Source organism: Planococcus citri, chromosome 1 (assembly GCF_950023065.1).
Source record: "Planococcus citri chromosome 1, ihPlaCitr1.1, whole genome shotgun sequence".
Lineage (NCBI taxonomy): Eukaryota > Metazoa > Arthropoda > Insecta > Hemiptera > Pseudococcidae > Planococcus > Planococcus citri.
The window spans coordinates 18619892-18645167 of NC_088677.1; the positions used below are offsets into that span (position 1 = coordinate 18619892).

At 35.5% G+C, this 25276-nt stretch overlaps 1 protein-coding gene across 4 annotated transcripts; it reads left to right on the forward strand.

Annotated features, from left to right (window-relative positions):
• Positions 1-24731, forward strand: LOC135849672 (1-phosphatidylinositol 4,5-bisphosphate phosphodiesterase-like). Of its 4 annotated transcripts, none has more exons than XM_065370181.1 (23): positions 1-306; positions 423-612; positions 712-771; positions 6651-6788; positions 11722-11801; positions 16479-16614; positions 16721-16821; positions 16936-17102; positions 17194-17404; positions 17484-17577; positions 17899-18063; positions 18160-18351; positions 18454-18595; positions 21220-21377; positions 21520-21726; positions 22230-22394; positions 22474-22678; positions 22798-22995; positions 23078-23252; positions 23331-23534; positions 23623-23788; positions 23950-24030; positions 24130-24731. In XM_065370181.1, exons 2-23 carry the CDS (start codon positions 442-444, stop codon positions 24196-24198), a joined length of 3285 nt encoding a protein of 1094 aa, XP_065226253.1. In that variant the 5' UTR covers positions 1-306; positions 423-441; the 3' UTR covers positions 24199-24731. The 4 variants fall into 4 exon arrangements, with proteins under 4 accessions (XP_065226253.1, XP_065226252.1, XP_065226255.1 ...); XM_065370180.1 differs by lacking the exon at positions 11722-11801 and adding an exon at positions 15792-15871; XM_065370183.1 differs by lacking the exons at positions 1-306; positions 423-612; positions 11722-11801.
• Positions 24732-25276: the final 545 nt, after the last annotated feature.

Below are 25276 nucleotides of genomic sequence, written 5' to 3' on the forward strand. Positions count from 1 at the left end.
CATTCAATTCAGTTCAGTTTCGTTTGTGCGCGAGTGAACTTATCTGCAGCTTGCTCAGTTATCATTTTTTTAATGACAGATTATTCTGTTCATTAAATACATAGATATCGAATAAAGTGCTTCCTTCAATTCGTAATTAATAGTTATGTTCTGTTGACGAAATTCGGCGCGAATGGTGTACCTACTCGTAATTGTTCGATGTGACGTATAAATTACAGTTCTCCATCGAATTATGCTGGACGAAAATCCAAGTGTTTTATCATTTCTCAGGAGGAAAACTTTCTGGAATTTTATGCTTTAAATTCGGTAAGTAATTTGTTGTATTTGTTCGCTTAAACAGCTGTATAGTGTTCTGAACCTACAGCCTGAAACACCGAATATAAGTTACCTACTAACTCACGATATGTTGTTATGGTACGCAGGTAAACTGAAAGACGAAATATGACGAAGAAATTCGAATTCAATTGGCATATTCCAGTGCCCGAACCTTTATTAAAAGGTTGCGTTTTTGACCGATGGACCGAAGAAAAAGATTCCAGCGATTACGAGCAAAGTTGTTTGTTCAAAGTCGACGAACACGGATTTTTCATTTACTGGAAAAGCGAAGCTAGAGTAAGTATGGCACTGGCATAAAATTGAATTCGTTAACAAATACCTACATTCGATTAATTGTTAAATTGCTCATATAACGTCGAATATTTTTAATTATAGGACGGCGACGTGATCGAATTATGTCAAGTGAGCGATGTCAGAGCCGGAGGCCTGCCCAAAGTAAGTCGAATTCGAAATTATGTCCATCAGATTCAAACACCTACTCGCACGTATGTCAATGTTATCGAATTAAATGTTCGAAATTCGCACATTTATATGTATACGAGTACGTTCGTATTAATCGTATTGAAGTTCATCCCAAAACCGAAGTTTAAAAGCAGCAATAAAAAAATTCTGCTTGTAATTCGAACATTGTTTGCATAGGTGTTTGAATAATGCACGTTTAAACGTACGAACGCCAGCTGAAAAATTGATCTGTTGAATATTATTACTGGCTACCGCTATCTGATCGTATTTTTTTCCTGTTTTTTAATTTCGGTCTCTTGTGAAAATCGTTTAGTTTTGGTTTATAAATGATTATATTTTTTAAGTCAAGTGTTGAATAGTGTTCGAAATACTCACTCACCCACCTTGACGGAATTTTGCGAATAATATTCGAAATCGACACTCATTATTCTAAAATAATTCTCAGCATACAGTATGTTTATCTACAAATCATCCAGATTAGTAATGTGTGACACTAATCAGCTGTTTTGTTGCCTCCTGCAACAAAACGCGAATAATGAATGCAGAAGTAATAAGTGGTCTTGTCTGTGCAAAAATACTGTTTGTCTGAAGCGTGTTTTTCGAATCTAGGGTTTCGATTTTCAACTTGCACAGCTCAGCGTACATAAAGATGTCATTTTTCGAAAAAAGTGCTGTTCATAAAATGAATGATTGATAAAGCATGTAAAATAAATCATGCAGTGTGAGGTTTCATTTTAAAGCTCTTAATGAGCGTTTTATAATTACGAATTCCGCTATCACTTAATGAGAATGAACAGCTGGGATAAAATATTCGCATTTGAAATTTACGTATGAGTAGGATATAATTATATTTCGCGTGTCCGGAGTAATAAATTATATGAAAAAAAAAATTAACATTATTATGTTTTTTTTTAGTTTTTTTTTGAATTTTGAATATTTTTTTGTATTTTTAAAACAACTACCTACCTACTTATAAACATTAAGATGAAGAAGTCCAGAATTTTTTTGTTGTTATCACTATCCTTCTCTACAGACTACACAGTATACAGGGTAAACTACAGTATGACACAGAAGTAGTGCCCGGTGGCTTTTATTATTTCTAAGTAGAAAGAGCTTGCGAGATGAATGAAGCGGCGCGGCTTTAAGTAGGGAAAAATAAGAGTTTTCATTTTCAAAATCGACCTTGAAAATTTTAAGCCCATGCACAGGGTGTCCACAAATTGAAAAACCAGGTTGGTCAAAAAATTCAAACAGTTTTTTATTGGCGCAAAGCATTCTACACACTGAGACGACAAAAACGTGATACGAATTTTTTGAAACCGGTTCATTAATTTACAACCAGTTATCAAAAATTACCCAAAAATTGTAGATACTGAAAAAAAAACATAAAGAAAAGTTGTATGTAGAGTATGAAAAATGACACAATTCTGTTCAATCACATTTTGAAACCGGTTCATCGGTTCGCATTTAGCATGCTGTTTTTGACAATCACGTAAAAATTAGAGGTACAGAAAAAAAACTTGAAACAAAAGTTGTGGAGTGCGAAAAATTGAACTATTTTTGCTAATCAGATTTTAAAACAGGTTCATTGATTCGCAACCAGTTATCAAAAATTACCCAAAAATTGAGGATAATGAAAAAAGCTTGAAACAAAAGTTGTAGAGTATATAAAAAGTGACACAATTCTGCGTAATCACATTTTGAAACCGGTTCATTAGTTTGCATTCAGCAACCAGTTTTTGACAATCACCCAAAAATTGAAAACAGAGAAAAAAACTTGAAACGAAAGTTGTGGAGTGCGAAAAATTGAACTATTTTTGCTGATCGGATTTTAAAACCGGTTCATTGATTCGCAACCAGTTATCAAAAATTACCCAAAAATTGAGGATATTGAAAAAAGCTTGAAACAAAAGTTGTAGAGTGTGAAAAGTGACACAATTCTGCATAATCACATTTTGAAACCGGTTCATTGTTTTGTATTCAGCAACCAGTTTTTGACAATCACCTAAAAATGAGATAGAGAAAAAAGCTTGACACAAAATTTGTAGACCGTGATAAATTGAACTAAGTATTTTTTGCGGATCAGATTTTGAAACCGGTTCACTAATTTACTACCAGTTTTCAAAAATTACCCAAAAACACAAAAATATTGAGGATATTGAACAAAGCTTGAAACAAAAGTTGTATAGTATGAAAAATGACACGATTCTGTGTACTATGATGACAGATTCTCCAATTAATTAAAAAAATTAAAAGTTCGAAAAAGTTCACTTTAAAAGTTTATTGTTGGAAATAAATTCACAACAGTATAAAAGATATTCGCGAACAAGTAGGTACAACTTGAAATCACAAACTTTGATAAAGTAACACTATAGATACTAGTAATACATAAGTCAGCAAAGCAAGAGCTGAAGTTGAACTCGGAGAGAACTCCAAGTGAACTGATAATTTGGTGTGCTGAGAGCTGAGTATTTATTGGGAAAAGGTTGCATTGTGAAATATGGAATTTTACATTTGGAAGCCGCTGCACTTTTTATGAAGTGGATTCCAAAGGAGAACTTTACTGGTCGCTTGTTTTTAGGCATAGGAAGGGCTGCAAGTGGTTTGCGCACAAATGGGGGAAAACATAACTCGTTTGCACACAAAATCAGAACTCGTTTGCGCACAGGAAACTTTGGGACATATAGGGACAATACGACTCGTTTGCGGCAAATATTTTCCTTCTCACTTTTACAGGCATAGGACTGTCTGCTTTATTGGCAGGCGTGATTAAAAATATATGCGTGAGTAATAAGTAGTAATTAGGAAGATGATACGATTCATTTAAAATTCAAACGGAAGTAGGGTGACATCGTTGGAGCTGCGGATATAAGTTCGGTGAAACCATCTGATACTTCATCAGCATTTAAATACGAAAGTGCAAAAAAAATTTTCAACCATTTTCCAACCTCTGATTCTTTGCTTCGGTACTCCTGCAGCAATATACAGTTTTTTTGAATGTGCCTGAACCAAGATTGGCCTAAATGGAACTTACAAACTCTTATTTTACACTCCGGAAACAACGACTTGACAGCATTATGAGCAGCTTTTTCGAAATCAGCGCAGAAAGTACGAATGTTCAAGGTCTTTCCCAAGTACTGATGGCACAAAGCACTTGTAGTGACCCATTCGATGAATCTAAAAAGCTACGAACTATGTACAATTGCATACATGTGCGCAAACGAGTTGTGGTCACTACAGCTACCCTGTGCGCAAACCACCTCTACCTGCTGCGGTCACTTTAACCCATCTGTGCGCAAACGAGTTACGGCCATAGGAAGGTATAGGATGGATTTAAGAAGCCACTAACGTTTTTATAGAAATCAACGGATGTATATTTTTAACAAGCAGCTCATTGTTTGTATTGAAATGAACTTTGCAAGCCGCTTGTTTTTCTAAGTAGGAAGAAAACATTGGAAAAAAGTGGCGACACAGTAAACTCAGTTTATGATGGAAAGGTGTGGAAAAGGTATGGGCTGGTTTAATAAGAGGCTGCTCTTTCTTACACATGGTTTGAAAGTATTAAAAAGAAGTGATAAAACCGAAACGAAGTAGTACATATTTTACAGATGGGGTAAAATTATGGAGAGGTGCAAATACGAATATGGACAATTTTTTCGTCATTACAGTACCTAATCACATTTTGAAACAGGTTCATTGGTTCGTATTCAGCAACCAGTTTTTGACAATCGCCTAATAATGAGATAGAGAAAAAAGCTTGACACAAAATTTGTAGACCGTGATAAATTGAACTAAGTATTTTTTGCGGATCAGATTTTGAAACCAGTTCATTAATTCGCTGCAAGCCATCAAAAGTTACCTGGTTACAAATTAATTGGCCATTTTCAAAATCCGATCAGCAAAAATGGGTCAATTTTTCACGCTCTACAACTTTTGTATCAAGTTTTTTTCTCTATCTTCAATTTTTAGGTGGTTGTCAAAAACTGGTTGCTAAATGCGCACCAAACTGGTTTCAAAATATGATTGAACAGAATTGTGTAATTTTTCACGCTCTACAACTTTGGTTTGAAGCTTTTTTCTCAATCTCCAATTTTTTAGGTAATTTTTGATAATTGGTTGCAAATTAATGAACCGGTTCCAAAATCTGATCAGCGAAAACGGTTTAATTTTTCACGCTCCACAACTTTTGTTTCAATTTTTTTTTTCATCTACAAATTTTGGGTATTTTTTGTCAACTGGTTGAAAATTAATGGGCCTGTTTCAAAAAAATTCATATCATGTTTTTGTCGCCTTAATGTGTAGAATACATTGCGCCAATAAAAACCAGTTTGATTTTTTCGACCAAACTGGTTCTTCCATTTGTGGGCACCCTGTGTCTGGGCCTGAAAATTTTAAGGTCGCTTTTGAAAGCCCTTATTTTTCCCTACTCAACTCCGCTTCATTCATCTCGTTAGCTCTTTCCACTAATTTGGACTGGGAAATTTTAGTTGTGATTGGCAGGGGGGGGGGGGTGCAAAGGTTTCGTTGCATGTTGTTTTTTCAAAAATTTCGGAGCATAAATCCCTTGTTTCGTCATTATAGGGGGATCTTTGTGAACACATTGTTGTAGGTTTCGTTCATGAGTGACGTTGACATCCTCAAGTGGAGTAGGTGTTGCATTGGTAGAGGTATACATACATAATACCTAGGTATACTCGATTATTTTGAATGTGTTTGTATTATTAAACAATGTTTTGTTCCCCGGATCTAAAAATACGCAGATATTCAAAGTCGTAACACGAGTTGGTAATTTTGTTTGCGCTGTGCTAATCTTCAATATAATGACGGAAGTGGATTTTGCAAATTGAAACAATTAATGACGAACGCAATTACTTTGAGAGCAATTTTCTTTCAGTGGGATTTTCCCGAAATAGGAATTATCGTCATTATTATTATTTTTACCGGCGTAAATACATATAAACGTATAGGCCATTTATTGTATAGTCGATAGTCATAGGTGTGAAACAAGGTACCATACACCTATAAGTTTAGGTCAAGGCTGTGTATGTGCATGTGCGGAAGTGTAAAAAATATCTGCATGAGTATAAATCATACGCATCGATGCGTATTGTTTAGTTGGTGTGTGAGCAATAAAGATGATAATTTGCGTTGAGGTATCTCGTTACATCGTCTTCAGTATCGTTTCGAATCTGAATCCTGAATAATTGTACAATTAGACAGCTATTTTGCATAATGTGATAAATGATGAGATGTATTAGTGAGATAGGTACTTGTTTTTTTTTTACTGGAATGTATGATTTAGGATTAGTTTGGGTGATTCATGATCGGATTAGGTAGAGGATAGACTGGAGTCAAGCCAGATCGTTTAATTCGATTTTTGGCGAATTTTAAAAAATTAAAATTTGGGTCAAAATTACAAAGTTGGAAAAAAATAAAAATTTCAGAAAATGACCTAAAAAGCTTAAATTTGGCTTGTTTCTCATTTTTGAGCTCTGCACAGTCAATTGGTGATAGTTTCAAACCATTCTGAGCCCTTCAGCGGATTTTAATTTTATCATTGAATTTAAAAATTATCATCGGAAAAAATTTTGAACACCCTCTCCCCCTCCATTCGTTCCTCAAATTTCCTGAAAATTGAAAAAATCGTGCGAGTATCCATCGTGGATTTTTTTTAAATTTCCATATTACAGCTCCAAAATTTGGTAAGCCTTCCACCAGTCGAGTTAATGTTCCAAAAAAAAAAAAAAAAAAATGCCGAACTACTCGTATGATTATTTCAGCCCAATCATAGAAGTACACATTATAATTTCGAATGCACTCGTAGGTATAATAAATCGAATTTCACGTTTCAGGATTACAGATTACTACAAACGTTGGCTAACAAACATGGAGATAATTTGGATGAAAAATCGTTGACTATATGCAGCGGTACCGATTACATTAACATCAATTACCAACATATAATTTGTCCAGATGCTGAAACCGCCAAGGTAATTCGCAATGTTCAACACTATCTATATCTATGTACAATTATCATGCATTCATACTCGTACCAATCTTTGAAAATTGAAAGTAGAGGAAATACGTACATACGTTCGTCGTGCTGTGTGTATTGGTTGATGATTTACGTACTTACGTGGTATTCTATACATATGTGATGTGCTGTGTGCGTCAAATTTGTTCAAGAGACGAGCGTCGATTGTCGAGTTGCATACTCGCGTATTCAGCTCATCGTCAGAGTTTAATTTTCGTGTTTTGTTATCTCGTTTTCGACACACACGTCGGGCAGATCTCAAGGTTGACTCATTTTCCTTTTCGGAAAATAATTCGACGTCTATGCCGCCCATTTATGGAAACAGGTCCCCTCATGTGCTCTCTAGTTGTTCAATTTTTCCCAAGTATATAGGAGCTGGGGGGCGAGGGGCGAGTTGAATTTAAAAAATAAATACGAGTAGATAATGTCAATTCAGCCACGTTGATCCAGTTGGAGTTTCTTCGTCTCATTACATTTGTGGCATTCCATTAGCAAGGGGCCCTTTGGTCAAAACTGAGTCATTATGTCATGGGATAGTAATAGAGTGATCCAAACTCCAAAAATGCAGAAATTGATGAGAAAAGTCATTTTCTTCTTGGTGTCGTTTTATCCCTAAGGGGTATCGTGACTATGATGCCGCGGCCGTCGCTGCCGTGACTCAATACACCTGCAGCTCGCTTCATGTGTCTCTGTTTTGGGCACTTCTGATGCACGCTGGAAAGCTGTGTCCAATGGCCTTCCAGATGAAGTCTGTCCATCTTGTGGGAGAGCATTCACCCCCTCTTGCTCCTTCCACCTTGCCTCGAATGAATAGAGACGCCATCGCATCTGCCCCTGTGACATGTCTGAAGTTTTAAAGATTTGGCTGAGGTACCTCCGCAGACAAATCTCTTCTGGACACCAATTTCCCTCAGGAGAAACACATTAGTCCTCTTTGCAGTCTATGGGAATATGGGATCCAAAGCATTCGCTTTCAGCACCACATCTAGAGGGTGTCAATTTTTCTCCTGTCTATTTCGCAAACCATCCAGGTTTCTGAACCAGAGCCAGAGCTGTGGGACCGAAACAATTTCAGGATTGGATTCATTCTTCTAAATTTTCATTTCAGTTTCGGGATTCGTTTTGGGATTGAAAAAATTGTTTCGGTTCTTGGTTGAATCAGTTTCGGTTTCCGGGTTTTCCATTTCAACCAATTTTAAGCCCAAATTGACTAATGAACCCGTGCAAGGGTTTAAAAAATGGGAGGGTTTGATGTGAAAAATCCAATGGAGTGATTAGTTTAACGTTTTAAGTGCATATTTTGCTGAATTGGTCGAGTAATTTTTATTGTAATCTGAATGATTTATGATAAATGATGTAAAATTACCATTTTTCAAAAAAAATTGTTGAAAAAAGGCAAAAATTGAAATCCCAAAACCGAAACGATTTTGTTTTGGTTCTGGGATTGTTTCGGTTCAAAATTATATCAGTTTCAGGATCAAGAAAAATAACAATTTCGGTTTCTGGATTGGTTTTGGAATCAGATTTAAATAGGGATTTAATCGGTTCCAGTCACATAGCTCTGACCAGAGCACATACAAGCAGTGTTGTGGAGCGGAACCAAACTGGAACGAACTGGAACCCTGAACCCCCAACTTTTGGGAACATTTTTGCGGAGTGGAACAGAACCTGGAGCAACTTACAAAAAATTTACTGGAGCAAAACTGGAACCAAACTGGAATAAAAATATGGGTTTTTAACGGTCCAACCTCACAAAATTTTTTGACCTTTAATGAACGTTTTGCAAAACTGTAGTATGAACAACACGTGTTTCTGCTGAAATTTCACCTCAATAAACCAGAAAATTATAACAAGACATGGTAAATGACATGAAATAGGCCATTTTCCGCTCATAAAAATTCAAATCCTGAACAGTCCAAACACCAAGTAAAACCTTCCAAATTTCATTGGGTGTTTTTCATGCTTCTTTTATGTGAGATGGACTTTAAATTTCATTAAAACACTCTGAATTCAACCATTTTTCAAAATTTTGCGTATTTCAACTTCAATTTTCGCTCTAGACATGAAAATTCTGACGTACTTTGGATGCAACGTTCTCTAAAACAAAAAAGAAAAGTCGGAGTGGAACAAAACACTAAATGGAATGGAACAATATTTTTAAGCAGAGCGGAATGATATAAGAAACCGGAAAAGAATTATTCTTTATGCTGGAGCGGAACCCTGAACCAGGAACAAAATTCATTCCACTCCTCAACACTGTACAAGCCTTATCATTGAAGTCTTGCTAACTGCTACATCTGAGTGACCATATCTTCTTTAGTTGAGACATGGCGCTTCGTGTGATTTGCACTCTGTGTCTCATCTCAGCTGCACTGCCACCTTTGTTATTAACAATGGATTTTAGGTACACAAATTGATTCATTACTTCGATCCATCAATTTCCTGGATTTCAGCCTTCAGGCGAGTTGTTCTCAGGCCAATTCACAATCATGATATTTGTCTTAGTTTTACATACAGTCGGCCCCGCTTATTATGGATCCGCTTAATAAAATCACCCGTTTAATGCAATCAAATGGCTTGGTCCCGATTTTTTGTACCTAATTACACAGAAAATCACTCGTTTAATGTAATCAAACTCCCCGCTTAGCAGAATCATTTTGTGAAAATATTGAGGTATTTTTGGGAAAATGGCTTGTTTTTTCATACTTTAAATCAAAAATTTGGAATTTTTCACGTATTATTCTCTTATTTTTAAATTTTGATTTCTAACAACTTTCTCTCAAGTGATGATAAAGGGAAAAAGGTCTAAACATTTGAACATTTGAAAAATAGATATGTTATGTACCTAAATCGCGAATTTGGGAGTACCTATCGTAATTTTAATCCATCTTTTTAGTATGCATGTACATTGTGAAGTTGTAATAAATTTTTTTATGTGAAAATTGTGTTTTTTCAAAAGTTCGCTTTATAAAATCACCCGCTTAATAAAATCAATTTGCCTCGGACAAATGCGACCATAATAAGCGGGGCTGACTGTATCAGCAAGCCATATTTTGTGCTGACCTCTTCCAGGCATTTCAGAAAGCTGATCATATTTTTGATGCTTGAGGTGATGTGGATTGTGTTATCAGTGTAGCAAAGATTTGACCATTTCAACAAAATTTCAATTTTTTTTTTTCAAAAATCTGATTTTTTAACCTTTAAAATTCATTTAATACATCATTATTTTGGACACTTTTTTCATCAAGATGGTCGATTTTGTCAGCGAGGGTCACATATAGATTGAACAGGAGTGGAGATAGAATGCAGCCCTATCTTACTCCTCTCTCTGGATGGAATTTCTCTGATGTTGTTTCTCTGTTGATTCAGACATTTGTTACGCTCCTCTTGTATAATTGTTTCATCAGCCACACCAGATGTATTGGTACACCTATCTTGAGTAGAATTTCCCACAGCTTTTGCCATTGTACGCAGTCAAACGATTTCTTGTAATCAACAAAACATAGCACATTATGGACTTGCATTCAAGTGCTTTCTCAATCAGCAGGCTGAGGTTGAGGATCTGCCCCCTAGTTCCTATTTCTCTCATGAATCCTGCTTGATATGGAAGGAATTTGACTGCATGAGCGAGTATAACCTATTGTACATGATCTTCAGTAGTATGTACATACTTTGCTGGCATGACTTATCAGAGAGATTGTTCTGTAGTTCTTGCAGTTCCCAGAAGATCCTTTTTTGTACAGAGTGACATACATCAACTGTACCCAGTCCTCTGACCATTCGCCACTCATTCATGTTGAGTTGCATATGTTGTGGGTTTGGCAAGTGACTTCTTCGCCTCCAGCTTTGAAGACCTCAGGCATTACCTTATCTGGTTCTGGCACATTGTTCTTTTTCAAGTACTAGATGGCATTGATGACCTCATCAAATAGGATTAGTGGCTCCTTCTCATCCATGACATTGAACCTGTGGTCATCAGGTTGCTCCTCTTCCTCGGCATATAGCTTCTTGCAGTATTTTCTCCATATCTTTAAAACTTCCATTCAGTATCTTTCCAGTAAAATATGAATCTTTTGTCGCAAAGTTGCGGACTATGATTCTTGCTAATGATTTCATCCATTTCTCAGCGGTGGGAGTTTTTTCTTGTTTTCTCTCCATAATTTGTGGCCAACCAAATAGGGCCTTGCTAGCAGAACGCCATATTTTTACAATTTTTCGATTTTTTCCTCGAAATTGGCAAGGGGAGCGGACACTAAATGCAAAAATTCGTGGGTATTCGAACTCAGCACCCTAAAGAACCTATCAAATTACGATTATCGCTTCGGCTTCATTTTCATTGAATTTTTAGTCTTTCAAACATGTTTATGGGGATTCCAGTGTGGTCAAATTCAGCGCCTTCAATCGAAATCATCCGAATGAATGGCGTTGAAACGAAAATCGTCGTGTTGTTTGGTGATCCGTCGATCGAATGAACTTTATAAGCATGAGTGCTTGATGAACTGTTGAATGAATTGGTTACCCAATAGGTAGGTCTGTTTAGGTATACCTATCCTTGGATGCGGGTTAAAAACGTTGAAGTGAAGGTTAATGAGATTTGTAGACGTTGGTTTCGTGAAAAAAAATCATTGCCAGGTACACACAGTATTTGTTATTTATTCAAAGAATTACACATATTTACGATACGAGAGGCAGATTATTATCGGACTTACTCGTAGAGCTGCTACCTATTTATTGTATCAAAACTATCTCTACCTATCTATATTATTATTATACTTACAATTACATAGACTATGTACATCATACGCGTACTATACACTTACTTTTTAAGAATCGCAGTCCGCAGCGATCCATTTCTGAGTTAATCAATTTGTAAATACCTTAACCGGCAGGTATGGCTGATTGGTTTGAGAAACATTACTCACAATGTAAAAGCTAATAATGTTTGCCCGTTGACCTGTTTGAAAAAACAGTAAGTGTAACTACATAAATAACTGAATCTGAATTTGTGGCTGCGCTGCCGCTGGAAAGAAATGCTTAGACAGTTCTTTTTTTTCTAGTTTTTGTTTGAAGCGTAATATTGAAATATGATTTTTTTTTTAAATTCGTTATTCGATATTTTTGAAACTGCTAATACCTACCTACTATTACTACTATCAGTACCAACAGACTTGCCAACTCAAACCGAAAAAAATAGTCTAAAAAATTTGATACCCTATTTTTTTTTCAACCCAAGTGGAAAATTTTTCCAAATTAGATGTCGACAAATAACACGAAATTCAGTTTTTTGCGGCTAGTTGGCAAGACTGGTCCTGGTAGGTGTGAAATTTTAGCCTTTTCTGTAGCTTAGGGATTTTTCGTAGTATCGCATCGTGTAGGTAACTTAATTCGTAATGGTAATACTCGTAACTGTGCCCTAAAAGCGCTGTGAAAGTTGGTTTTGATGCTGTAGTCCGATAGCAAAACGTTTTTCATTTCGCTTAACTCGAATATAGGCTACTTATTACTTTATACCTACCTGTAGTTTTATACGTAGGCTTTAGGCCTTTGAGCGTATTACATAAATACTTATAGCCTACCGTCGATTTCACCCGTTTGTTTTTTTATTCTCGTTTTACTTCTTTACCTTTTTTCTGTTTTACTTTTATATTATGTATTTTGCATTCTACGCTGTAGGTACGCTGTACTATATGTAGAAAGCGAATTTTTATATTTTCACAAAGGTTTTAGTGTATGTAGTTTAAAGTTCATCGACGAAGAAAGAATTGATTTCGCAGTTTGTTATTATATAGGTTGATTGAATTTCAAAATAAGGTTGCCAATTTTATTGCGGAACCATTCCAGGCTTTCATATCCGATTTGAAAAATTTGCAGGCGTGTCAAAAAAAAAAACACCAAATACAAAATTTCAGGTTCCCAAAGTCACGATTTCTGACAATTTTTTAGAAATTTCACAATTACCCGCAGAAATTGGCGAAATAATAATCAAGTGTGTATTTTATCTATTTTTTTGATTGAACTTATGTACTTATTCTGAAATTCCACGAGATTACCGATTTTGCGCTGGAGGCTCCAGAACGACTGAAAATGAAGAATAAATTTAGCTAGTAACTGAAATACCAGTTCGTTTGTTTTTTTTTTCAGTTTCAATTTTCATTAATTTTTGGGTCGTTTTGACTGTTTCAAAAATTCGCCAAAATTTGAAAAATAAACTCGAACTGCTGAAATTTTAAATTTGTTCTTTACTTACCCCACGTTTTTGTATATCCAAGGCAGATTTTCGACATGCCAAATCGATTGGAAACTGTTTCAAACCGTTTTGAAAAGTTCTCGAGCCTCCAGCAGATTTTTGAAACTCGAAATTCCCACAAAATTTCATCAAATGGAGTTGGAAAGCCGAAATTTACCCTGCGAACCAATTTTAGTACACCACGAAGTCAACCGCAGGTGGATTTCAAGTCGTCTTGGAGCCTCCAGCGACTTTTTGAAAATTACTGGAGCCTCCAGTAGATTTTTGAAACTTGAAATTTCCCAAAATTTCATCAAACGGAGATGGAAAGCCGAAATTTACTCTGCACTTCAATTTTAACACCCCCTGAACACGACCTCAGGCGGGTTCAAATTATTTTGGAGCCTCCAGCAGATTTTTAAAACTCGAAATACCCACAAATTAATTCTGCAAACTAATTTCAATACGCTACGAAGTCGACTGCAGGTGAATTTCAAGTCGTTTTCGAGCCTCCAGCGATTTTTTGAAAATTACTGGAGCCTCCAGTAGATTTTTGAAACTTGAAATTTCACCAAAATTTTGTAAAAAGGGAGATGGAAAGCTGAAACTGTCTCTGCATTCCAATTTCAACACCCTCTGATGACGATTTCAGGTGAATTTCAAGTCGTTTTGGAGCCTCCAGCAACTTTTTGAAAATTACTGGAGTCTTCACCAGATTTTTGAAACTTGAAATTTTCACAACGTTTTATCAAATGGTGGTTTCATTTGGAAATTTCAATTTTCCTAAAAACACCATGAAACCTTTCAAAAAGTCACTGGAGGCTCCAGAATGACTTGAACCCACCTGAATTAGTTTTTAGAGGGTGTTAAAAAATGGAGTGCGGAGACAATTTCAGCTTTCCATCTCCCTTTTTATAAAATTTTGTGGAAGTTTCAAGTTTCAAAAATCTACTGGAGGCTCCAGTAATTTTCAAAAAATCACGGGAGACTCCAAAACGACTTGAAATTCACCTGCAGTCGACTTTGAAATTAGTTTGCAGAATGAATTTCGGCTTTCCAAATCCATTTGATGATATTTTGTGGGTATTTCAAGTTTTAAAAATCTGCTGGAGGCTCCAGAACTGCTCAAAACGGTTTGAAACAGTTTCCAATCGATTTGGCGTGTCGACAATAGGGTATACCCCAAATTTCAGCTTTCTTGGTTAATTTGGTAAAATTTTGATTTTTCCCCTCATTTTTGGCCTAAATTTGATTTTTCAAAAATTCACCAAAAATCGAAAAAGGCATTTCAGCACTTGAAATTTTGACAATTAATGAACTTTTGCCTGCTGTTTCGATCTACTTTTGTACAGTTTAAAAAATTACGTGCAAGTCCTATGTTGGAACACAAAAATATGCTATTTTGGCTGACCTGTCAATCAAAATGGCCGCCATTTTGGTAAGTGGGGCCAATTTTTTTTGAGAACAAGGGCTAGAAATGTTCCTTATAGGACTCCCCCTTTAAGAAAAAGTTGTCCTACATGATTGATGGGGGGGGGGGGGTGCAATTGATCCTGATGTGGGCCTCTCAACCAAGTGCAAAAATGTTTATGCCTGTTTGGTTGCCTCTCACGTTAACCTTGATTTTTCGTCCATTTTCAAAAAAAAAAAAAAAAGTATTGCGACACCCGCCATTGTCAGTGTATTAAATTAATTCTCTTCTCATAAATAGGTAATTCTCTATTTGCATATCAAAATTGAAGATATTACTTATTCGAAAGCTACCAACGAGAAATGGGTGTAATTTATTTTTAGGTCGTATCTAAGGGCAAAGTATAATTAATAATATGGGTACAAATTTAATCAACGGCGAGAAAGGACGTAGGTTAATACTCGCGTGATGTAATTTTAATAATTAACGCGTTAAAATATACTCTTTGAAGCGGGGCTGTCTCTATACCATACATATATCTTCTGTGTGTATTTATGATGTTCATGTACAGCAGTTTTTCAAATTTGAAAAAAAAATGACACACGAGTAGGATGGTGGGTTGTTCGAAGTTTGACAACGAAATTACTTTGTGTTGATACGCATACTACTGTTTAAAAAATCTTTGTATTTTAATATTGGTACTTCTACTTACCTACTCATGGTTTTGTTTTTTCATGAATTAGGCACGAGTACCTACCTTGCGGTTTGATTTTTTTTTGTCACGTTAGGTAGTAAATTACTTTTTTAATTAGACCTACGAGCAACAAGTACATAATATGTACATATTATGGTGTGTTTAATAAGCATTTAGCTAGGGCTATACACGTGCATTATGGGCACTTTTATGTATTCTTCGTCATAATCATTTTTTTTTAAGCATTTCCCTTCGATTCCCCGAATAATCCAGAGTTAGAAACCCAATAAAACTGACTGTCCCAAATATATGCAGGTGAATCGTGAAAAAAGATGATTATCAGCATCGATCATATTAGGACTTAGAGTTAGATAATCTTAGGGTGACAAAATTGTCTGCTAGGTTATTCGATACCTACTATTATTATTCGTAAAGAAGCTGTAGATTGGGTAAGTGTAGACTTGGGAAATTAGATATGTATGTACAAGTATACGTCGTTCAGCTTTTATGATTTATTTTATTTTGATATGTATTACAATTTTATTTTCTTATATTTACGTATTAGTTTGATGTTCGCATGTTTGCTTTGGCTTAATGAAATTTTTCTTTGTATTTTGTTTTTGTCAAGATATGGCAAGAAGGGTTGAGAAAAATCACGCATAACAATAAAATGAATAATGTATGCCCTCGTACTAATCTAATGAAACAGTTAGTATTTCATTTTGTTTCTTTTTCATTTTACTTATTGTACTATTTTCTACAGTATATGCTTAGATTATAATTACTCGCATCAAATGCTGGTACATATTTGTAGCTATAGATGGTCGAAATACTCGTACAGTATGTTCGGAAAATCCTGAATGTGGAAATTTTGTGAAAATAGTAATCATGAATTATGTACTCGTTTATTTTATCGAAATTTTTTCAAAGATGAAGACGAATTTCTCGAGCAAAGTGGTGCACGTAGAAGCAAGATGTAAATTCTTTGAGTCCGGTTTCCATCTTGTTGGTTTTGCCAATCACGAGTAATTTACTGTTTGATCTTTCTATCTTATTTTCTCGATTTTTTTTTTTTTAATTTTCTGAACATGCCTAGAAGAAAACTGGATTTGTAAGTAATCGGTATCGAAAGTGATCGAAAATAAGATGGAACTAGGTAGGATTTCCAGGCATACTGTACGTACGTATGTAGACAACGTACCTGTCTATTGCGGCCTGGAAACTTGAAATCTATGAACTCAGACTCGAATAAAAACAAATATTTTTTTTTCTAGTTTGCATTACTTACATTTTTCTGTTATTTTGTCTACTACAGTTGGATGAGACTTGGCATGCTGGTGGAAGTAAGCGGTAAAGTTCCAGTTAAAGTTATAGCTCGTACTTTCGCATCTGGTAAAACTGAAAAAATGGTGTATCAGTGTTTATCCGATTTAGGACTGCCGAGTGGAAAGGTAATTTTCAATGTCTCGTGGTTTTTTTTTTGAGCAATACGACTGTGCATGTTCATCAAGACTTGCCCGATTAATGCATTATTTAATTAAAACTTTATTCTCGTAGAATGATCTGATTGAACCAGCTGATTTCACGTTCGATAAGTTTTACGAATTGTACCATAAAATATGTCCCAGGAACGATATCGAAGAATTGTTTCAATTTATGTGAGTATGATGAATATATGTACCTACCAGTACTTACCTATTGAATTTGCACTATGCAAATGTAAGTAGGATAATTTCACTCGTTGATATTAATTCTCGTCTTTTGTTATACAGAACACAAGGCAAAGCGGATACCATTAGCGTGGACCAATTTATAAATTTTTTAAATGAAAAACAACGAGATCCAAGACTAAACGAAATACTTTATCCATTATACGACGAAAAACGAGCCAACGAGATTATCAACGATTATGAACCCAACGAGCAGCTACGTACTGAAAGTACGTCAAACCACCCCCACGTTACTCTGCACCATCCTGTGCCCTTTTTTTCGCAGTTTTAACTTTTAACGATCAATTTTTTTTGTTGCAGAAAAACTTTCAAAAGAAGGATTAATTCGTTATCTGATGTCGGATGAAAACGCCCCTGTGTTTTTGGATCGATTAGACTTCTATATGGATATGGACCAGCCTTTAGCTCATTACTATATTAATTCTTCTCATAATACCTACCTAACGGGGAGGCAATTTGGTGGCAAATCTAGCGTCGAGATGTATCGACAAGTTCTTTTGGCCGGTTGCAGGTTAGTTGAATCGTCACAGCCAACGTAATTATCAAAATGTGGGTTCAATTTGATAACTAATTTCGAATTATGTTCGCAGATGTGTTGAATTGGATTGTTGGGATGGTAAAGGCGAAGACGAAGAGCCTATTATTACTCACGGTAAAGCGATGTGTACCGATATTCTGTTCAAGGTATACCAATATCTCGTATTTAGTTTCGTTTTATTGATGTTACTTGTTTAGAATACGATTTTGTATGGGTTTATTACGGTTTACGTAATTTTATTCATTTTTCGTACGAACCTACCTGCATACAATTTCAATATCTAGATACCTATAACTGGATTCAAATCTTTTATCCGAGAACTTTTCCAACTGTCCCGACTCGATATCATCGATCGTTGGGTCATTCGTCATTTCATAAATATTTTATTGACGTGTACAGTACATAATTACATGTGATAATCGTATACTGCGAGCTCGATTCGTAATAATTTTCGGGTTATTTTACAGGATGTCATCTATGCTTTGAGAGATACCGCATTTGTCACGTCCGAATTCCCGATAATTTTATCATTCGAAAATCATTGCTGCAAAAGCCAACAATACAAATTGGCAAAATATTGCGACGAAATTCTGGGAGATTTATTACTAAAGGAAGCATTACCAGATTATCCGGTAAGTACACTCATACATAAGAGCGATGGTGGTGATTTATGAGCGGTCTAAGCTGTAGAAGATGGTGGATTTTGATTGAAAAATTCTCATTACTAGTTGGAGCCAGGAGCGCCGCTTCCTCCGCCGAGTGCGCTCAAGAGAAAGATCATGATAAAGAACAAACGCTTGAAGTTGGAAGTAGAGAAGCAAGAGTTGGAATTATTCAGGCAGGGTCAGTTCGTCATCGAAGATGAAGAAAAAGAAGACGCCACCGCTCCAGCGTCTGCAAATCCTCCGGAAGAGAAAAAGGTGATTTTTATCGCCAACTCGGAGAGAGCCCTCCTTGCTCCCCTCATTTTACTGATTGTGGTTTCATTTTTTTTACTTTGATTGATTGTATGGTTCTCGTAGGTGGAAGTTGAAGGTGCTGTGGAGGAGATACCGCCCGCCGCGATACAATATTCTGGCTCAACGACCAATGTTCATCCATGGTTGTCGTCCATGGTGAACTACGCTCAACCAATCAAGTTTCAAGGATTCGACGTCGCTGAAAGTAAGATAAAACGTACTCGTGTAAAGGCTTCAGTCTCAACTGGCGGAAAAATTTGTCAGAGAAATATTCAAAGGGTTTAAAAGGGAGGTAGCCCAATGGCAGACTTTTTTTTTTGACTCTGTCAAAGATAAATTGAAAAAACGTGCAAAAATATATCACTAGGCAAAATTCTGGTGTCAACATGCATTTTACAATATTTGGTGAATTTTTGAAAATCAAGAAGTCAAAAGTGGGGAAAACCAATCTTACTAAATTGACTCAGAAAACTGAAATTTGGTCAAATCAATTTTAGACAGTTTCAAACGGTTTAGAGGAGTTTTGGAGTCCCAGAGAAGTTGAAATTTCCACATCACTCTCATCATTCAAGTTGTGTTGATGATCTGTAAAGAATGCTATAATACATTGCTTTAATGAGCGAGAGTCGATGTGAGATTTGAGACAAACTTCGTTTCTTAACTAAAATTTTCATTCATTCATTCATTCATAAATTCTCTTTTGTAACAAAGAGAGTCAGTTGATGAATATTTGATACCCTGTCAATCAGGGCCAGACCCAAGAACACAGAAAATTTAGTGGTCCACCGAGATATAGGTACCGTTTTAGTGGCCCTGATGATTTTGGGCTCCTCAATTATTAATCAGCCAAATTTTTTTCTCCTGTTTTTTAAAGTGCAGAACACTGAGCATAAAAATTCATTCAGAAATTTTTTAAGCGATCCAGTTTTTACCTTATCGGGCCAAATACATCGCGGCCCAAATACATCACGGCCCACTGAGATTTTCTCCATAACTCAGTGGGTGGGTCGGGGCCTGTTGTCAGTATTAGTGCCATCAGTAGGTGCTAATAAATAACAGTTATGACCATTTCATTTGATTACCATGAAAGGACCAGTTTTCTTCTGATATAGTTTACCCGAGGTAAGTTTTTCAAATTATGACTGCTTATGATTTGTCATGAGAACCCAGTCACCTTCCTGAAAAAAATGTCAGATTAGGGTGGCTTTTATTGAAGGTACTTTCTTCTTCAATTCATTTTAGCCTATGTTTTTCAATGATGAAAGTTTCAATCACTTGATGTGGAGACATGTCAAGATGAAAGTTTCAATCACTTGATGTGGAGACATGTCAAGGACTCGCATCTTTTGTTCTTCCACCCCATAAATGGCCTTCTTAGCTAAAAAATCGGCAATGATGTTGGTAAATTCATGCTTTCTAGCAAATACAAGAATAAATTCAACATTATCAAATTCTTTACATAGTTTGAGAATTACTCTAAACAAGTGTTCATGCTGCACATTATAGGTTTATTTTTTGAGAATTCTTCAAATTATTCAATTGCCAAGAAGAGCAAGCATTGTTGAGAGCTTTAATCATGTAATTCAAATCACTCAACAATTTCATTTTCTTGATACAATTTCCTTCAAAATTTGCAGGGATGTGCATATTGCAATCAACTCAGTAAGATTGTTGGAAATAGGGTATTCTGAGTTTGTGATGAGCTCTGAGATATTTTAGGATGAGTCTGGCGCAAAACATATCCCTATACCTAATGTTGCTTTTGCATCACTGTTTTTCAAGCAGGCTCTGTAGGCAGTGCCTTGAACACAATCATCAGTGTCTATTGAAGTCGGCTTGAGGTTCTAACTTCTGTTCTAAGCATTTTGCAGCAAAGACAGAAGAAAGTTCACATCTAGTCATTTTTTCAAGAATTTGTATGAGTTCACGTGTAAAATTGAACTTCATACTTTTGTGGGGAATTTGTAGACTAATTATGTCGGAAATGCCCCATGCTTCATTTGGCTTCAATCCAAATAAGAAGTCGGGGTATTATTGAGTTCAGTCTTGTACCCTACTGACAAGAAAAATGTGGTTAGACATGTGAAACTGAGACCATGTTTTTTGGTGTGTTTCCACCCGGTGTAATCGCATAAACTCAGAGCGTAAATAGTTTAATGAAAGACCCCCTGGAGTGTGAGATGGCATAAACTCAGTGTGGATGCAGTAAAAAAATGCGGTCTACTTCAACAAAACTGGTTTCAGGTAGAACAGAGAAAGTGCCATAAAAGTTGTTCACATTATTCACTTTACACTCTATTTTTGACATGTTGAGTCTACTAGAGATGGTTTTAGTCCACTTTTGAGCCTCCAGCAGTAGTTTTTCAAAACAAAGTCATGAAATCTGTTACAGTGAACTTTTGTATTTAAAAATTTGTTCAGTGTATGTTAATGACCCCCTTGAGGCCCTTGACCATTTGAACACCAATTTTCTATTAGAAATTAGAAATTTCATATTTTTAGGTCAGTTTGATATTTTTTTCTATTTTTCATTTTTGGCTGAAGATTTTCAAAAATTTACCAAAGGTCTAAAAATGAACTTAAGCCCTCGAGATTTTGACCAGTGATGAATTTTTTGCATGCTCTTTCAATTCGATTCAACGATGTTTGGTTTTTCATAACAATTTTTTTTACCTCTTAATTCTGTTGAGTATTTTTCTTTTTTGTCCCAATTTGACATTTTTCTGCCGGATGAGATCGATGCTTTGTAATAATCCAAAAATTTTACATTGTTTGAGTGATGTTCTCAAATTTATTTAATGATTTTAATTTATTTTTTCATTTATTTAGGCAAAAACCTCCACCATAACATGAGCTCGTTCGCGGAGACCGCTGGTCTAGGCTATTTGAAATCTCAAGCAATCGAATTCGTGAATTATAACAAACGACAAATGAGTAGAATTTATCCAAAGGGTACCAGAGCTGATTCGTCGAATTACATGCCTCAGGTAAGTCAGTCCTTCTGTTAGCAGAGTTGTACAGGCATCCAAATTTGCTTGCATAGAATATAGATTCATAGTTTCATAAATCGTAATCTGTGCCTTGTAATTTTAAAATGTTAGGTAATTAATTGATTTTTGGTTGTTGTAGGTGTTCTGGAATGCAGGTTGTCAAATGGTTTCGCTGAATTTCCAAACCTCCGATTTGCCAATGCAATTGAATCAGGGAAAATTCGAATATAATGGAAATTGTGGTTACTTGCTGAAACCAGATTTCATGCGTCGCTCTGATAAACAATTCGATCCTTTTGCAGAAACACCGGTGGATGGTGTGATCGCTGCTCAGTGTACAGTTCAGGTAGTTATAGAATAAGTTCATTTTTGAAGCTTTGAAATGTTTTCAAGAATTAAAAGGCTTAAAATGAGCAAAAAATCAGTATTTTACTACCTACATAAATTGAGTCAGAAAGCTGAAATTTTCCTAGTACATATGGTACCTATTCCATTTTTTTAAGCTTTTCTACCCTACTCTCAGAAGTAGATCAATTGGAAACCATTTCTAGCAGTTTTCAGCTGTTCTGGGGTCTCCAGTGAATTTTTGGAATGTACAGCTACACTTGTACAGTTTCCTCAAAATTTTACCCAAATACTCTATTTGGGACAAATGCTTCAGCAAAATTTTTGAAATTCCAGTTTTTCGAAAAAATGGCGTAGAAAGCGGAAATTTATTTTGTGCTCTATTTTCAACATGTTATGAGTGCACTGGTGATAGTTTTAAGCCATGCCAATGATGAAACGTTCACTTGGTTTGATAGATACACTGTTGAATAACACATTTCATTTTCATTCTCTTACTCTTAGGTTATCGCTGGTCAGTTTTTATCTGATAAAAAAGTTGGAACATACGTCGAAGTGGACATGTATGGTTTACCAACAGATACCATTCGAAAAGAATTCCGTACCAGGCTCATTCCAAGCAATGGTCTGAATCCGATTTACAACGAAGAACCATTTTTATTCCGCAAAGTAAGAGAAATACCTACCATCACAACGCCAAATGTTGTCATATGTAACTATCCCTTTCAACATTTCCTTTGCTTTTTAGGTTGTGTTACCAGATCTAGCTGTCCTTCGAATCGGAGTTTATGACGAAAATAATAAACTGCTTGGTCAACGTATTCTTCCATTGGATGGATTACAAGCTGGCTATCGGCATATTTCGCTGCGAACTGAAGCTAATTTCCCTATGTCTTTGCCCATGTTGTTCTGCAACATCGAATTGAAAATCTATGTGCCAGATGGTTTTGAAGGTGAGATCTTGAGTACCTACCATTGTCATCTTGAAACCTATAAACACGTGTTTATGCTGCAATTTTGTGCAAATTTGGATTCATTGAGGTGATTTAAAACCATTTCATTTATGTTTTAGATTTCATGGCAGCCTTATCAGATCCTAGAGCATTTTTATCAGCTCAGGAGAAAAGAGCTCAGCAAATGAAAGCAATGGGAATTGAGGAGACAGATATCAAGGATGTACCAGGAGGAAGTTCATCGTCAGCAGCTGGTCCCGGAGGCGTAGCTCCAGTGAAAAAAGGCAGTAAAACGAAAAAAGAAGAGGAGAAAAAAGGTATAAAAATTTTTAATACCAAACACTTCTGTTGAAGTTATGTTGGAGGAATTTATTCTTGAACGGAGTGGTATTATTTCAGAGGAAATCTTCGAACCCATCACTTTAGAAACCTTGAGAAATGAGAAAAGCTTCCAAAAAACCAGTCGTAAACAGCAAAAGGAATTAGATTCGTTGCGTAAAAAGCACTTGAAAGAGAAAGTCGTTGTTCAAAAGCAGCAATGCACTACCATTGATAAGGCAATCAAGGGTAAAAGGTGAGTAATTTACCTAAAGACCCACATTTGGCATGAATAACATCAAGGTAATTCTGATGATTTTTTTTTTTTTTGCAGCAAAGCGGATCTAATCAATGACGCTTCGATAAAGAAGATGATCGCTGATCAAGTAATGCAGTGGTCTGAGATGATCGATCGACATAGAAAAGAGGAATGGGAATTGTTGAAAAATCAAGTGACTGAGCAACGAGAAGCATTGGACAAGGTCATCGAATTAGTTCAAAGCAATCAATTCAAACAGTTGGAGGCAAAATATGAAAGGTGAGCTACAACATTCATTGATGTTCTTCTTCTTCTGTCTTTTATAACAATGATGAATTACTCGAGCTTATTTTTGTTTGAACTTCAGAGATTTAAAGCAAATGAACACCAGACAAGCTAAAATATCTGTTGAAACGATGAAAGAAGTACAAAATGACAAGAATCTGAAGACAAAAGGTGACAAAGACCGAAGATTGAGAGAAAAGAAACAAAATAACACGAAAAAATTCATGGAAGAGAGAAAAACCTTACAGGTTAGTAGCTAGCTGATGGAAGTGATGGATAGCATTATCTTTGCATCAGTTATTATCATGTTAATAAGAATTACTTTTTCGATACTAATTTCCTTTGTAATACTTCAAATTTCCACAAATAGATAGGTATCTATATTTTTGCCAATTTTTGTGTCTTTTAGTTCAAGCATGGCAGAGAGAAAGAAAAACTGGCAGCCAAGCATGAGAAACAAAAGCAAGATATTAACAAAGAAGTAAACGATGTAAGAATTGCTATTCCTGTTCACAGTTTGAAATTTAAATTTAGGTACCTATTTAGAAATTTGGTCAATTTGAATATTTTCTCATTTTGTTTTCTTCAGTTGCTGGAAATGTACAAGAATGAAGAAATTGAGTACGAACTTACATCAAAAACTGAATTCTTCGCTTAAACTCGGTTTCTGTGTTTCTGCTGCGCACTCAATCTATCACACAAAAAGTCTCTTGCTTCATTAAGGGGTTACTTTATTTCTCCTTTTCATGACTACATACGTATGTATCTAGGTAATACCAAGTTACAAATTTGTTTTTTGCAATTATGTATTCAAGTTGCAAATTGTTATACATATTATTTTCTCGTTTCCAAGTTGAAAGTATCCTTCCAACTGAATCTAGTCACTTTATTCTGGTCCTCCAGACTACCCTACCTATTGAATAATTTTCTCCCATTCCTTTGTTTTCTCAAATTTACCTACCTAATTTGTTAATATTTATGTATACCTATTACTACATATAAACGACGCTCAATTAGCGTTTATTTTCTTGTTTTATCCTTCTCATCTAGAATCATGAGTTATCCTTCTTATTATTATTTCATCCTATCGTTAGTTTATCGTTGTACCTACCTATACTTGGTTTTTGTTTTATTATTCGTAATCATTTTATTGTTTTTATTTCATTACGAATAAATTGTATTTTCTAGAAATGTTTTGTTTTTTCGTCTCATTTTACCATGCAGTCAACATCTTTTCAAGTTGAGCTTTTCATGTGGTTAAGTGTTGATTGATGTCATCAATCAATCAATCATGTAGTGATTTTTAGAAAACTGCAAACCAACTTTTGGAAGGGATTGTGCAAAAACTATTGGACAAATTTTTGTGAGGTTTGACGTTTGAGGTTTGGTTTATTTTATTAGAAAAACATTCAAAAATGCAGGTTCCTCGAGATATTCTCGATTTATGTGATTCAGAATTCAGCTGCCATCATTGGAGCCTGGAGAGTGGAGGTGTTTCCGATTATATTTTAAACGTATGGAGAAACAATTAATTTTAATTAAACGAGCGACATGATTGTTTCATCATTACATTAAAACGTATATTTTTTGTTTATAATTTTTGGAAAGTAACATATTCTTAATTCTAGGTATTATCTGTAGGTTCGCTATAGGTGGGTTCACCACACTCCCGAAGAAGAGACAAAAGTGATTAAACTATAGAGTAAAGAGTAAAAAGTGAGACGAAATAAAAATAA

Bases quoted from the DNA above. Each gene is read 5' to 3' on its own strand.
- LOC135849672 (XM_065370181.1), top strand. From the start codon at position 442: ATGACGAAGAAATTCGAATTCAATTGGCATATTCCAGTGCCCGAACCT. The intron at 17,578-17,898 runs GTATACCAATAT...GTTATTTTACAG, and splicing joins GTACCGATATTCTGTTCAAG to GATGTCATCTATGCTTTGAG. The intron at 24,031-24,129 runs GTAAGAATTGCT...TGTTTTCTTCAG, and splicing joins TTAACAAAGAAGTAAACGAT to TTGCTGGAAATGTACAAGAA.